At 40.7% G+C, this 16,707-nt stretch overlaps 1 protein-coding gene across 2 annotated transcripts in view; it reads right to left on the bottom strand.

The window, feature by feature from the left end:
- The window catches only part of dlc1 (DLC1 Rho GTPase activating protein), a 79,153-nt gene extending 64,180 nt beyond the window's left edge, over positions 1-14,973 (bottom strand). Inside the window, exons 1-4 of one of the 2 annotated variants that reach the window (XM_070855293.1) lie at positions 14,269-14,973; positions 11,135-13,157; positions 6,090-6,224; positions 5,470-5,583 (exon numbers count right to left, since the gene is read on the bottom strand). In XM_070855293.1, coding sequence (XP_070711394.1) covers positions 5,470-5,583; positions 6,090-6,224; positions 11,135-13,093 — 2,208 coding nt within the window. In that variant the 5' untranslated portion in view covers positions 13,094-13,157; positions 14,269-14,973. The remainder of the gene's footprint in view (positions 1-5,469; positions 5,584-6,089; positions 6,225-11,134; positions 13,158-14,268) is intronic. The other variant, XM_070855286.1, reaches the window with a different exon arrangement.
- Positions 14,974-16,707: the final 1,734 nt, after the last annotated feature.

Genomic DNA, 16,707 nt, shown 5'->3' with positions numbered 1-16,707 from the left:
AATCTACAGGAAAAACAAGATTTCCTTGTGGGGGTTGAGGAGATGTTCATTTTCCACATCCTGTCCCAAACACAAGCCTTTTCTTTTTTCTTGCCCTCTTTTCTTAAACCACAGCAGGTCTGTGTTTGTCTCCTTGTTACAGCTGTGCTCAGCAGAGGAGTGACCTTGGGGACAATGACACCACACAAAGCGGCTGGCGTGGCCATGACCAGAGCCTCTACTGGCTCCCCTTGTCAGACTGAATGGCGGTTGGTTTCATAGCTCACTGACTCATTATGGCCTACTACAGTCTTTAAGCCAAATATGTGGGTGGAATGTAGGCAAACATAATTATGCCTGCTGCACATGGTGTTGACTATTGACCAAGGACAGGGACGAGAGAGAGTGGGAGCAAATGTAGAGATAAATAAAAGGAAGTGAAAATAGTAAAATATTGAGTCTTTTATCTGAGTGGGACATTTACAAGGTGTGGTTTGGATAAAGGATGTTTGGGGACTGTGAGGCTGCCAAACCGGAACACGGAGGAAGGACAGAGCAGTGATCTGCTAGTGACCTTAGCACGCAAACCACAGCACTTCTATTGTCGAGAAAAGCACAGACAGATAAACAGCTATGTACACACATAACCAACTGACAGTGACTAAAGTCTTTTTTTCCCTGTACCTCTAAAATAAAAATCTCTCTCAATCAATCATCTCCCTCAAATCCAGACATGAAAACTCCAGATTTAGGAAATCTTTCAGATTTCACTGTCAAATAGTACAAAACCCACCAACGAAGATGACAGAAGCCGTGTTTGGAGCACTGTTGCCGTGGAGACAGAATACAGATCCAAACAAAGGGTCAAAGGTTGCCCTGTTATGGAATGTTTACCAAAGACAGAGAAGATGAGACCTGGTATAGGGCAGCACCTTACCTGTCACCATATTCATGACATGTAAAACATCCGTGTGCTAAATTTAACAGACAGTCATCGTCTGTGCCTTGGTCAGTAGCTAAGGTCTTTAGGGGATTCTGAGTATGGCTTGCTGGTGGGAACGCTCAGCACTGAGGGTGATTGATATGTTGTTTCCGACTGTAACATTCAGAGGAAGGTGGTCAGGGGTCAGCAGCCTCCACCCACCTCTGTAGCTTGGCACATCCTCTGCAGCCACAGAGCTCTAAAAATAGAGTCACACAACAAATGGCTCTCACACTATGCATAACCTAAGTTTGTCAATTCTGGTTACACTTATAAAGCCAAATTAATGGCAACTCATACCGTGTTTACGAGCAATTACATTAATAAATAAATCAATCAAAAACATACGAGCTAATGCTACTCAAGATTGGAAATAATTAGATCAAAGAGGGAAATCTTGCAGTGAGAGAATATAATTAGAGGTGAAACAAATAACCGATTAGTCGATCTTAACAAAAAAAAAATCCACAGACATACGAGCTAATGCTACTCAAGATTGGAAATAATTAGATCAAAGAGGGAAATCTTGCAGTGAGAGAATATAATTAGAGGTGAAACAAATAACCGATTAGTCGATCTTAACAAAAAAAAAATCCACAGACTATTTTGATAATCAATTAATCGTTTCAGTCATGTTTTAATTCTGAAATGCCACACATCATTAGTTTTTGGTCAGATTCTCAAGTGTGAATATTTACTACTTTGCTTTTTCTTACACGACTGTAAACCACAGCAGACATTTGTGTTTATTGGCCATTCATGACTAAATGATTAATCGAGAAAATAATCAGCAGATTAATCAATAGTGAAAATAGTTGCAGCAATTACAGCAATCAATAGATATATATCAGTCTATAAACCAAATAAAAGCCACCTGTTGCAACGCAACAATGCAGACCAAATAACACTGCAAGACACCTGCTACACTAAGCAAGTAATAGAAACCTGCCAACAAAAACACTCTGGGCAAAGAATAGAAGTTCCACCATAAGAAAAAAACACCTGCTGTGGCACAACATCCGCTATATGTTAGCCCCACATTCGATGCAAGAATAACAGCCACCTGCTGAAGACTAACAATAGCCACCAGCTACACTAGCAAGGAGCCAAGAATCCATTCACTTGAACCCAGTGCCTTATCCTCAACAGTGGGTGAATGATACTGTGCATGGCAAGCGATTGCCCACTCATCAACAACACACACATACCACCACTCAACACACACATACCACCACTTCACATTTATCATCGTTACATAAAAGACAGAACAGCGCGAGTATGTGCTCCGTACAATCACACCATAGTGTCGCAGTGAGTGCGATTAAGTGTCAGGCGAACAGTATAAAACACAAATACCCGTTACCTCTTGTATAATCCAACATGAGATGGAAGGAATATAAATGCACAATGATAAACACTTCGCAATTCAGACAGACTCTAGAAATATATTAATATCAAAATACACACACACAAACCACTCCTCTGCAATCATCCACAAGACATGAGATGAGTCACATTTCTCTCCCCATGACCCATGAGGTTTAAGATCTGTTTTCATGCCCAGAGTTCATAGAACTGTTGTTACATATGTAACTCTCACTCTTTATCAGTTTATAATGGCTGCATTTTCCGGATGTGTTTCTGGATCGTCCCGGCTGACGTTGAATGACTTCAGTCTGCCTAGGGGTTAGGACTCACTGATGATGATGATGATGGTGCTTCAAAGCCATTTAAACTGCTAGCTTGGCTTGATGAGGCTTCAGCTGATGAATACCAGCAATAGCTGTACACAGTCAATTTCTCACTGTTTGCAAATTACAACAGCTTTATAGATTAAACATAGATTTTTTTTTTAGGGTCTAGAGGGCAGAGTTACAGGGCTTTCACTGGAACGGGGTAGACTAAATTAAATAACGAATTGGGCCAGCATCAATTGATAATAAAATGACTGTAAACAAAAAAGTGTTACTCTTTCAATAACATATGAACAAAGACACATAACTAAAATGTGTTCACTTCACTGCCAATTGGTTTTGCTTCCTGCCAGAATTTCAGATTTTAACCTCTCTCTGACCTTCTAAATGGAGATAACTATTTTGGTACATTATATAAATTATCAAGGTTGTGTTGTGAGAGGCCCACATACTACTGCTGTTATCTTGACAGCTTGGACCTCTTCTCATAAATTACAGGAGTGTGTACAGTAGCAATTTCTGTGTTGATGTTACCTTTAAAATGGATTGCGCTAAACATTGCCTTGCTAAAAAGAAATATGCTGTTTGCTGCCCTGTGTAAACGTGCAAATACCTCCTTGTTAGGACTGATGTCAAGAAATGTTTAAGGCAACTCAAGCTAGTGAAAAGCTATGTAGCTCACAGTCAGTGATCTATTATCTGGCAGTTGTCTAATTTTAATAGAGTTTATCTATAAAAGATTTAGCCTGATTTTTTTTTTTTTTGCATACTCTGAGTATACAGTACACGGTTTGTTTCCAGTTCTAAGTAAAAGGCAGATATTCTAATTCAATATAATCCAAAATGCCCTGCTATAAATCCTATTAAGCTATTAATGTTGAGCCTTTATTATCACTGTGTCAGACAGGTATCAATTCAACTTTGTGAGGGTGTAGTCTGTGGTGCCTTTGAGTGTGGTGCAAATATTGTGTGTAGTCCTGGTGAATCCATGTATAATCTATAAAAAAGATACTAGGAGAAAAAATGAAATTACTTACCATTATAAAATGAGATTACACTCACATAAAAGGGTAACAAAGGTTAGATATTTGGTCAGGGAAACTTTTATGGTAAAATAATGACTCTATATACAACCCTCTCTGTTATTTAGAGCAGAGTATTTTTATATAAAAGCAAATGACAGTAATATTCTGTGCTTAAATAATATTTTATATGATGCATGTATGTTGTTAACACCATTGTCAGGCTGAATTAAGGCTTTAACTCCAACCCTGGTACTTCCTTATATCTGCCTTGTGTTTACATCATTTAAAGGATTTGTATTGTCCAGCTAAAAAGATTAAGTGGGTGTCACAACACTTTAAGTCTGAAAGGACTCAACATGCCCCTACTACTATTTACCACTGAGAATCCCCTTCATGAAGTCATCATTTCTTTGGCCTCAATCAATCACCCTGCAGGGCCTCCACTGTAAAAAGCCTCCTATTAAGCGCAGTGAAAGCACTGTTTACCCAAGCTTAGTGAGTTACCTTGGGTTACTGTAGGAACGGAGGTTGTGGAAACAGTTGGCCACAGACATAATACATCACACGTCATAGAGCTTGTTGCTCTGTGTCCTTTGAATTAACCATCACACACAAGTGAAATATTGTTTACCTCTGAGACAGCAAAAGAGTTGTGACGTGCAGCAAGACAAAGCAATATCAATAAGGAATTGTGAGAAATAATTCAGGAATGTCCTTTTTTGTCAAGAAACTCCACATTTCCACAGTTTGTAGTGTTTCGTTCTAGATAAGAGGACTGCTTTGCAACAGAAACATCCTGCATTAACAGTTACCCTATTATGCATCGTTACATTGTGAGATAAAGCACTTAAAAATATATTTTTTTTACATTTCCATTCAGACAATTACTTGCAAAAGCTTGCTTGAGTGCTCCGTCCGCTGGCCTTGTTCACTTTGACCTCGTTCTGAAGGCAATAGCAAAGGAAGGCTGACAAAGCCATTAAGTGAGCAAGCAAAGGTTTTGAAGACGCACGTCTCACTTGGAGCGTGTCCCCCCCTTGCTCCCCCTTGGCCTGGCTTTTCACCCCCAGACCCCCCCTTCTGACCCCTTTGTTGGGGAGAAGCATCTAGATCTTTAGAACTAGCTAATTATAGAGTTTTAACGTCTGCTTGGCTAAGCCCTAAGTGCTGGGAGACATTCCTACAATTGGGAGATTCACTACGAGTTTGTGTGTGCGTGTGTGTGTGTGTGTGTGTGTGTGTGTGTGTGTGTGTGTGTGTGTGTGTGTGTGTGTGTGTGTGTGTGTGTGTGTGTGTGTGTGTGTGTGCACCATGTGCGTTTACTGTTATCATTTTAAACTTTTGTGCAGCCATGTCAGAAAATAAAATGTAATCTTTTATTGGAGACATAAAAGCTGTTGTAGCTCTACACTTAACTAAAAAACAATGCAAATGATTTGAAGTGTTAAATCATGGCCACATGAATGAAACTGGAGACCTCTTTAAAACAGCCAAAACTATGTAAAATTGATGTTTCAAGTCAAATCATCCAAATTAATTTGGAGTACTAGCTTTATTAAAGTTTATAATTCCTATTATTCTACTGGATTTGTCTGGGACATTTTGAAAACTTAAAAGAAACTTTTAAAAAAACAATATTGTAAGAATAAAACTAATACTTTAAAAATGAAGACCCATAAACATCCCAGTCTCAGCTTAGATAGAATCCAAAAATGTGTGAAAGTGAAGGAAAGGAGGCCAAAAAGGAAGTAAAGAACAACATGCAGTACATAAAGACTTCCCAACTTACCCCACTCTTAGGTTTTGCTCCAAGGGCCAGTGTGGGTCCTGAGGAGGAGGCAGCAGGAGCGTGTGGATGTGTAGGGTTTTGTGATGCTGCTGGCACAGATCCTGAATCAAACTCCTGCACAGGTAAAAAAAAAAAAAAAAAAAAGCTGACAATGTAGGCAATGACCATGAGGAACTAACTCCCCCTCAGCATCAGCTGAGCTGAGTCAGTGTCTCAGTTTAAAAAGCTTTTCAAAACCAATCTGTGCAAACTGACATTTATACAACATTTTTACAATATCTATTCAAATGTTTCATGTGCTTTTTTATATTTTATATGTATGTTTGACCACTTCTTTGAAATCCCTGTTAATATGCATTTTTGTGTCTCTTAAATCTTTTGTTCTATTTCTCTGTTTGTTGTCTTTCTGCCTATACTGTACAGTTGTGTATTTTGTGAAGCACATTGTAACTCTGATTTCAAAAGGAGCTTTAGAAAAGTTTATTGTAATACTACTACTACTATTGATGTGCCTCATATTGGCCACATACATTAATTCAAACCTGCCATTACAGCAGGTAATAACAAAGAGTTGTTTAAGCTGCAGTAGAAACTGCCAAAAACGGCCAGGAGGTGTGTACCAGGAGTTGTCGTCGATGGAGGGTCGGGGTGCTGTCCATAGACGAGGTGGCACTGAGAGCATTTTCAATTTCCTGGTCCAGCTGGTCCAGCTTCATCAGTAGCAACACCATTGAGTCCAGACGGGCATGCTCATGCTGAATAAAAAGAGAAATCAGCAGTAGAACAAACTATTGTAGCATTTTATTTATGACCCCTCATGGGAAACTTTTATGAAGGGTTACTATCTGTTCTTCCTATTATCTCTATCATTCAGAAAAGAAGAAGAGGAGCTGGCAGTCATACATTTTATAGATTCATTAACACTCAACATTCATCTGTTCAGAGAATCTGTGTTTTTTTCTCAGATTAAAAGGCAGTGGGCTGATGAAATATGAACTACAGCAAAACTGCGCACATTTAGGTAAAATATGAACAATAAAATATGAATATGGCACTGAGACTTATGTTGTATGCAATTTATCTAAAAAGCAAAGACTTTTTTTACCACTAAAATTGAAACTGGATGGTATACCAGTTTGGAGGAAGAAAAGCAGATTTGTTGCTGTCTGAGTGAGATGAACTGCGCAATGTTTTGTTTAGTAAGATAAAAACAGACATTGATTTCGTAAATATGGATGCTGCAAATAGATTGTGCTGGTTGTTCACATATGAAACATTTAGATTAACCAGTTGCTTGGAGAAAGCCTGGGAGATGAGAAAAGAGAGCCTTTAACAGGATAAACTGCAGATATGTAGCAGTTCTTTTCAGTGGACAATTTATCTGAAGCATGTCATTTTGAAAGTTATTTGAAAGAATAACGGCGTACTATCTTGTAATCCCATTTGGGATGGGCCACATGTGGCATTGCACAGGAACAGAAACTAACTAACTTACTTCATCAGCTTGTTGCCTCACCCAAGTGATCTTGATCCATAATCAATGTCATATTAAAAATACCAAGAAAAACATGTTTTACAACCATAAATCAAAAGTACAATTATTACTTATTTGCGACATTTCTAAAGAATTAATATCAAACTGGCTCTAATCTTTGGCTCTTGGTCCTTCATGCCAGAAGGACTGAGGAGCTTCATGCTGCAAACTACGCATATCCTTCTTTCCCTGCTTCTTACCTCTCTTTCCTCTTCCTTTTCAACTGTTGCAGATAACTCTTATCCTGACATTTCACCCTCTGCTCTTGTGCATCCTTCTGTACCTAAAATATCCCGGTTGTTTCCTCCACACATCCTGTGTGCATTTAATGTTTATCTCTTTTGTATCATTTCTGTTCCATTTTCAATCATATGACTTGAAGAAGTAAAGTTCTTCCCCTCAGTCCTCCAATCTGCAGTGTTTAATTATCCAGTCTAACGCTGTGATAACAAGTCTCACACTGACCTCAGGTGGTGTGTCTCAGTAAGGCAAGTTAAATTACATACAATCCAGCCCACCTCCACACTCCACCTACCACTATATCCTTGTTTGCTATCCCTCAATCCGGTTTTGGTTGATGCAATATAAGCCCTTGTCTGAAGTACAAAAACTTGTAAAATCCCTTTTGGGAGTTCTTAACACAGTATATGTTTTCATTTCCTTCTGCCTGTCTTTTATCCTGGCTCCGGGTGTGGCTCTCTGTCTGAGCTTCTCTCCCAAGAAGAATCCCAAGAAATTACATCACACGGCTGGCTCATTAGTCCCAAACAAACCTTGTTACAATCTCTGCTAACAGACCCCGTTAAAGACTTTATGAGGGTGACCTCATGGGACACACAGCCACTGCGACTGTATGATTGTGCAAAGGTATAGAGGCATGTTAACACGGGAATGTGAGCCTGGTTTTTATGTGCTGTATCTGTTCTCAGGTGTGATACATCAGAGAGAAATCTTGATGGGTTATGTAGGATAAAGTCAGTACTTGTGATGTGTCTAATGTGGCTTGCTCTTGTTTTAGTTCAATTTACAATGGGTGTGTTGTGATGACAACATTCACATGAGCGGAGTTGTGACTAATGCTAATGTGTGTGGGGTTGACAGGCCAATGGATCTAAGATAGAATCTGCATGACGATAAACAAGCCACAGCTCCCACCCTGCCCCTGGTTCCCAGCTCCATCCCTAATAACGTCTTATGACTTGCGCTTACATTTATTTTCCAGTTAGAGCCCAATTAGCCTGTCAAAAGCCGTTCCTATTGGGTTTGCTGAGAGAGCAAATAGACATCGAGGGCCATGTGTCATGGAAATGTGTCTCAAATTGATGCATTCATTGGCATTCCTGGCTAGTGGCAGCGCACATCGCTACGTTCTGTCTCCTTGGAAAAGTATCACAATGAAACATTGTATCGTGGTAAAACAATGACATCTTTACGAGGCCTCACTGAATGAACAAAAGCATCTGGCTCGAGATGGCAACAACAACCACAAAACGGCAGAGTAAAAAACAAGTGCAGTGCAATGTCAGGCGCCTCAGAGAGGCAAAGATTTTTTAGGGGGCATTCTGGTGGTTTGGGTGTTCTCAGAAGGTTTCTTTTTTCTCTTTCCCATCTTTTGAGGTTTCTGTTACATTCCCCTCCACTTCCTGTTTTTTTGAGATGGGAGACAGTTCCCACACTGTTTGAACTGTTAGACCCCTCCTTCCCTCAATCTCTTTTTCAAACCCCCTCTTCCACCCAGTGGCCTGCATCCCATTTCTCAGATATGTCCAACCAAGGGTCTCTTTCTGTGCTGACCTAAAGATGATTATGCATCAGAATACTGCACATACTTTGTATGTAGGTATCTCATTCGTAAACAGTGATCAAAGGACAAACATTTAATTCATACATAAGGATAGAAAGGCAGAAAAGAGACAGAGACCCCCGAGACAATGATGTTGCCAAGTTGCTGTCACATAAACGACAGTTGAGCCAGTTTGGCCCTGAGGTCAGGATGAGGCCTTGTTGCTAAAACAAATAAACACACTAACAAAGCCCAATATCAGGTTAATCTGAAGCCATTATGCAAACCAGATGGGTTCATTTTACAAAGTGAATCTGCAACAACAACACAGTTCACTGGGGATATAATCATTAATTAGTGCAATATCTTTTGAGATTTCTTCAAGTTATTCAAGCGCTTCTTCTCCTTCGCTTTATGCTAAATATGGTATGTAACCTTCCTTGGGGGTGATGATGTTAATTTTTACTGCCTTGTTTTTTTCTGTCTTCATGACCTTCCCTAAAGCACATTTACTTAGTAAACTGGCTCCATACAATATGTAAATACACCCCATGGTGAAAACCCTGTGGTGCAGCCAAAGACGAGGCAATCCATCACCATATGGTGGATGTATTGCCCTGGCGCCTTCCGCTTTTATGGCTCAGCTCCTCTTTTCGAGTTCCAGGGGCCAGTTTTTTTGGATATTTAATCCAAAGGTTTAAAGTCACCCTAAGATTGAAACTGCAGCCAGTGGTAATAAATGCTGCACTGGGTTTCCATGTCCCCACTCTGGACTATGATCTCTCATTTTTGGCAGCTGATGGAGTGACATCAGCGATGGTCATGACTAAGAGGGCCTCCAAAGTTTCCATGCAAACTCAGAATTCATGTTGAAATAATTCACTGACAATACATGAAAATCTTTGGGGTTACACAACTCAAAGGCATTTCCTGAACGCAGATACAACCACAGTGTTCAGTGTTTGATGCATCAAGCAAACACCGTGACTGGATGCACACACTACTCACTCAGCATCATTTATGGCTTTACAATTCAAAGTATAAAAGACATTTGTTTTAAATTACATAAACTGCTGGAATAAAACATCCCACACACTGATCCACAAGGCACTATTAACCACCACGCTGCACAATTCACTTGACTGATCGTATCACAAGCAACACTAAAACGTCATAAAATAACTCATTACCTTGTTTATGATATTTTGATGGATGGAACAAAACCTAAATATCTTTAGCCAGGCATTTTTTTGAGGTAATTGCTTTTTATGTAGGAATGTGAAGTTCAGTGTTTGACAATGCAAAGAAAACAATTCATTTTGATAAGAATTTACTTAAACGCACCCTATTCATCATTTATAGACAGAATAAAAACATTGAATGCATGGTTTATAACACACTTTAATGTAGTTGTCAGCAGATATTAGTTTATTAACACAAATGTAAGAAAATAATATTTTCTCATAGGAGAATTCAAATTTTTGACAATTTTTGTACAGCAATAAACACCTTAAAATGTGCCTATATTTGCTTACGACCACATTATAGTGCATTATGAACATGTAATAAATGTTTGTATAAAGTTTATAAATGCAAAAAGGGGCATTTAAACTTACACTACAGTACACTAAACAACTTTGAAAACAGCTCAAGCAAAGGGTTGTCATATTAAACACTGCAAGATTAGCTGTTTACAAGCGGGTGATCGTCTTCAACAAGAACATATCACAAGAAGTCGACTTTCCACAATATGGTACTTGTCTGCCTGCTTAATGCACCATGTGTTGTAAATAATGGATTTCTTGCTGTCATTCCAAAAAGGCCAACACTGCAACTGCTAAATGCGAATGAACACAGTGTCAGTTCTCAGGCCATTGCTGTATTCCAACAAGCCCAAATATATGCCATGCTTTCTAAATGTTTGGCGCTTCAATGTATGTAGCAATGCTGGCTAGCAGAGTGTACAGAGTACAACATACAGTATTTGCAGGAGAAAGTGGTTTAAGCCTTTAGCCCCAGAGATTACTTGAGTTTCCAGCCCCCTCTGTGTTCACAGTCTCCATGCCCTTATAGGACCTTGTTTTGCAATGAGCAGTTGAGAAAGAGTAAAACATTTCACAGATCCCCCCCCCACTCACAGATCTGTAAGCATGTGAGAGTGAAGTCATTGTTTTCCGAGGCACTTGCCAGATTGTGGGAACAACATTATTTGTAGGCTGTATGTGCCCAGTAAGTGTCAGCTCAGTTTTAAAAAATAACTTAATTTCAAGGTGCTGAGGACAAAATCTTAACTAATATCAATGATGACCTAATAAATCCCTTCACATGTATATTATATATAGCCTTACCTTTCTCATGCGCACTTTGACCACGTCGTCCTCTTTCTGTTTTTCAGGTTCGTGCGTTCCATCTGAAACTGGACAGGCAAGTTGTGTTTCACTGTTAATAACTGTGTGTGTGGCCTCATCTCTCTCCTCCATTCTAGAGACTGTGGCTCCTGGCCTGCGGTGTTCCCTCTGACCATCTGCCACCTCAGAGGCAGGTGACTCACTGAAGTAATTACCAGAGGCCTCTTGGTTGCCATGGAGTCCCTCCAGTGAGAGCTCATCACTGATCTCTGAAGAGCATGGTGGCAGGTTTTCGGTGTCCTTTTCAGTAGCTGCATGTTTATCATCCATAAGGAAGTGATGCACATCTGGATTTTGGACGAAATCTGAGCCCTTTTGAGGATCTAGTGCAGAGGTGTCATCTGGCTCAACATGGCTAACTTCTGGGATAGTATCCAGTTTTGAGCAGCTATTTTCCAACTGTTGAGCTATGGTAGGATCTTCAGAGCATGCCAACTCTTTGGACACTAAGCTTTCATTGGTGTTTTCCATTGATTGACTCATGGAGGTCATCGTTTTCACATGCTGGTCTGCACACTGAGTAATGTTTGTCTGTATGGGGTTTCCTTCTGAATACCTAGTATCCGGTTTTTCAGATGGCATATTATTATTATTATTAACTGTCAAAGAGCAACACTGACCTTTCAAACAAACATCTGATGATGTGATTGGCCCATGCTGGATTTCTGCTGCTTTCTCGCTGCTTTCTGTTTGTGCACTTTCCTCTGCTTGAGGCCCGTTCGTCGCTGTCATTTCAACATCGTGCTGCTCCAACAATGTCTGGTAGGATATTTCACAACCATGAGCCTGATCCAATACCCCAATGCAGGCATGATGATCCAGCTCTCCTTCTTGAATGTCTTTTGAGAAATGTTCAAGTCCTGTATTTTCATTTAGAGTTTCTGGGTCATTTAATCCATCCTTGTCAGCAGAATCTCTGCTCCAGCTTTCAGTTGCTCCTTTGTCACATACTTCTTCCACCACTAAAGTCACAACTGGCTCCACAGTTTTGTTAGCCTGTGACATCACATCACCACTCTCCATCACATTAACCAAACTGTGCGGTACACCATCGGGCAAGGTTACACTTGCATCAGCAAAGCCAAAGGTTGAAATCTTCTCTTCCTCTACATCTGGGAGGTCAGTTTGAGGTTCCAGTTCAGCAGCAGAGGGCCGGTTTAGTGCGGCCTCTGAGATTTCAGGAGGTCTGCTGTAACCCTCTGTATGGCTCTCCTTTGTTTCCTGACAATCTGGAAGTTTGCCAGGCTGTTCACCAGCAGATCCAGACAGTGGAGGCCCATTGTTTGAAGAGATAGAGATGCATTGTTGCTCTTCACGAGAGATATGTGGACTTTTAAAGACATTATCGTCAATGCACATGTCGTGACTACTCTCTATGGCAACTTCACCTTCACCATTGACAGTTTTTTCACTATGACTGCTGCTATCAGTTGCAGACGAAATATGTGAACTAGACATCTGACTGTTTGAGTTACAGTGAAACTCCCCAGAATTCCCAATGTTTGTGATTTGGAGATGCTCTGATTCGGAGGCCCTCTGGGGAATGTCAACTTCCACCAACTCATGGGGGCCATAAACTGACTCCTCCTGCAATTCCAGTGGAACTTTTACATTGCTTTCCAACAACTTCAACTGTTGTGACTCGGTATCATCATTCATCACACAAGCGGTCACCTCATGTGTCCGAGCCAGGTCTTCTGTGGGCAGTTGGTGGCAGCCCTCTGGCATGGAGGCGCACCTCGTCCGTCGACCTTGTTTCGAAGCTCCTGCTCCCATCCAAGGCCCCTCGCTGTCCACCCCATGACAACAGACCAGATCCAGATCATCATAGCTGTACTGTAGTCCTGAAGGATGAGTCACATGCTCCTCCCAACTCCTTTTCCGAATGGCCACTGGCATGGTGGACAGCCAGTGCTATCCCATACAGCTGCGTCTGATGCCAAGCGGAAACGGAGAACCAGATCTGCCGCAATCGAGAAGAGAAATGGGGATAAGAAAAAGGCTGTGTTCCCAAGTTATGAGTTTACAGTAACTGAATGTGCAGATGACAATATAGTAAACAATGTTTCACATTTAAAGTAAACAGTTAGGGAGTATTGAGTGGAAGTTCAAGTGGGGTGTAAATATACTGCATTCACTATTCCCTGGAGAGAATAAACTCCTGGATCTGTATAAGATGATAGGATTCCCAGTTACATTAATGTAACATGGAAAATGTATATCTCTTGAAGCAGAGCCATTCCAAATTTCTCATTACAGCATGCCAACTAAATTCAATTTACCTGATATGGAACAGTCGTTTTTGTCTGAAGTGTTTAGAAGCCTCCAAGAATAAAGCCAGCAAAGCTGCCTGGATCTTACAACATCAAGATAATGATCAAGATAAATGTAGATTTGTTTACTTTTTAACGTCTTGCACGGTGAACTGTAACTGAACCAGCTTGTCAAATTTACACTGCAAATACACATTAACTTAAACTATGCCCAACTGGTCTGAAAAATTCAGGGTGTTGGTTAACTGTCATTCTGTATCTACCCATAGACCCACAAAAAAGAGAATTATGCAACTAAAGGGAACTATAACTGAAAAATGACAGTCAGTGTCCCTGAACAGCTGGGTCTCCACAAGCCAACACCATCATAATACATCCTGTGGGTCCTATCACATGAATCAAACCATGCTCTATACTGCGCTCAGTTTTTTTTCCTGTTGTTCTAGGTCAGAATGTACAGAAGTAAAGGAACATGGGGACTCAAGCAGGGCGTACTCAATCCAAGCTGCATCTGCTACATTTAAAAAAAAACTGTTGATAGGAAATCCTGTACATGCTTACTGTACTGTACATTAAGTGACTGAAAACCAAAGACTGATGATTTTAATACAATTTCTATATCATTCATCATTCATATATATCACGGCTCATATTTCAAAAACATGAGTAAATATTTCAAAAGTTTTAAAATCAATAAATATTTTTTCAAGTTATGTCCCTTTGCTGCTTTTTAAATAAGACATTAAAGAAATATATATCAAATTTATATCAAAATTTGAGATTTGTGTTTTTTCTCTCCACCTTTTCACTTTGCTTCCTCAGGAGAAGAGCTGGATGGTACCAATGGCCATCTGCATCCTCTGGCATAAACCTGCACCTGGTTTTCAGTCAGGGACGTTACAAAAATGTCCCAGAGCAGTTGCTTCTTCTACTTGTCCAACAGCCAAACAACCACCTCAGTACATTTCAGATATTTTATGCTTGAACAAGTGTTTAGTCCTTGTAAACTCTCCAGGAATGAAACAGTGTTTTGCAATATAACCCAGTGGCTGCATATTAAGTAATCAAACCCCAGGTGATAATCCAACAAGCAGGTCATAGATCCAGTATTTGCTTCGAGTAAACTTATCCAGAGATGTTTCACAAGTTCCCTGTTCATTCATCCACTGTAAGCAGCTCGTCCACGTTTGGGAAATGAATCCATCTCTTTCCAGGTGACCTGACATACATTGTATTTTGTAAGCAGTCCTTAGTCCTGGTTTCTGCAAGCCATTTTCTGGACTCCAGTCAGCATCTGTGCTGTAAAACTGTCGGAAAACCAGTGAAGCCCCCAAAGGCAGGCAGAAAGCCGGGGAGCAGTGAAAAGTCCACAGGCAACTTCCATCTTGATCACATTAGGGTTTTTGCTGACGCTGAATGCCGAAGAGTCAGGGTGGTGTAAGAGGGGCCGGGTTTTCTTTCCCCCACTCCACCCCTGCTCTCCTCCGATCTATCCCTTTTCTCATCAGGTCTCCTCCCCGCTGGTTTTGACAGAGTCGGAGTCACATCCTTGGAGCCCCATCCCCCGTCTCACAACTCACCCAGCCCACCACACGCATTTATTCACTCCACCCACCTCTGATGCACTCTCTCTCCTCACTGTTTTAGAAACTTCTTCTGCGCTTCTTCTCTCAAAACTTGTCTCTTTCCTCTTCTCAGTGGACTTTTTCTTAGTTCTGCCTTAGCCTGCTGTTTCACTGAGCTGGGCAAGGCTCCCACCAGTTGGTTTTGATTATTAACAGGCAGGCTGCCTTGTAAGACCTCTGGCTGTGGGCCAAGAGAGATTGCTCTAATGTTTTGGCAGTTATTTCTGAGGCATGCTTTAAAAAAAAAGGAAAATTGTCATCTTGTAACTCTGCAAGCATTCTTAACCAAACACACTGGTACTAGTGAAAAAAATAACAAAGCAAGATATATTTACAGATACACTTTGAGAATGCATTTTCCAAATATTCTGAATATCTGAAATATCTAACTTGAAAAGTTAGTTAAAGTTGTATGGCAACGATGTAAAAAGTGCTGTCAACCTGTTATCTTTGCTTTATAGTAGACCTACAGGAAGAAAAAACATTAAAGGACCTGAATGCCAGTAATTAATTTCCTAATATAGTCATGGGGCACTAGGCAGAAAGAAAAGGCAAACGGCAAAGCCCGCAATATTTACACTTGATGTCACTAAGACAATTTAAGACAAACATTAATCAGCTAATTTTGTCTGTAAAGTTTTATTGAGATAAGGGCGGTAAAACATATATAATATTGCCTACAAACTTCCATTTGCAGAGACTATCTCCAGTCAGAAAACTAAAGTGCCCCCAAACCTTCTGATTTACGTTAGCAAAAAAAATAAGAAGTTTATAACATTTTGACAATAGCACCTTCATCCAAGTTATGTCACCTAATTTTACAAGCCCAAGCCTATAAAAGATTATGTCAGCAGGGTCACTTGAACAAAAAGTGCAATGTGTCAAAGCAACAGGGACAATGCAAGCACAAGAGAGAACTGGAATGAAGCTCCTTCCAACTATCCCTGCAACCCGGGCCTCTAACCTCTGGGTCATCCAGATGTGAGGTGAGGTTCTGGATGAGTCCTTTCTTGGGGGCCTTGCTGGGAAACTGAGGACTGCCGTCAATGTTGGCTCTCCAGGGACACAGATGGTCACACTCAAGGGGAAGGATCCAAGTTCAACAAGACTCCTCTGCAGCATGTCACATGATGCTCTCTGTGGTTATGCCGAGTGCAGTGTAACGAAATACAGAACTTTTCGGTCACAGTAGCTTCCATGTGAATATGGCTGGTGATTGAAGTGCAGAGGCGGACACAGAGCATGACTCAGGCTATCCACTCATTACCTCCTGTGGACATCCAACACGGGCCTATAATTTAAAAGGCTAGGCCTCCTCCTTGCCAATCCAACCATCCTGCACAGCCACAGGGCAACTGGTCCACATCACAATCTGATCCATCAGTGACGCTGTGCAAACACATGTTCAATCAACAACATGTGTGACACTTAATGCCCACCAGCAATGTCTGTGTCTGTGTCTGTGTGTGTGTGTGTGTGTGTGTGTGTGTGTGTGTGTGTGTTTTCTGTGTGAGCTGCAAGAGTACTGAAGCATTAAAATTGGAACATTAAAACAAAATGTAGCTTGAAAAAGTCTGCAGCCACAAGAGGCACAGTGGTGCTTTGAGGTTAATGC

This window comes from Pempheris klunzingeri, chromosome 3 (assembly GCF_042242105.1).
Source record: "Pempheris klunzingeri isolate RE-2024b chromosome 3, fPemKlu1.hap1, whole genome shotgun sequence".
NCBI lineage: Eukaryota > Metazoa > Chordata > Actinopteri > Acropomatiformes > Pempheridae > Pempheris > Pempheris klunzingeri.
This window is presented reverse-complemented; position numbering and strand designations above follow the sequence as displayed.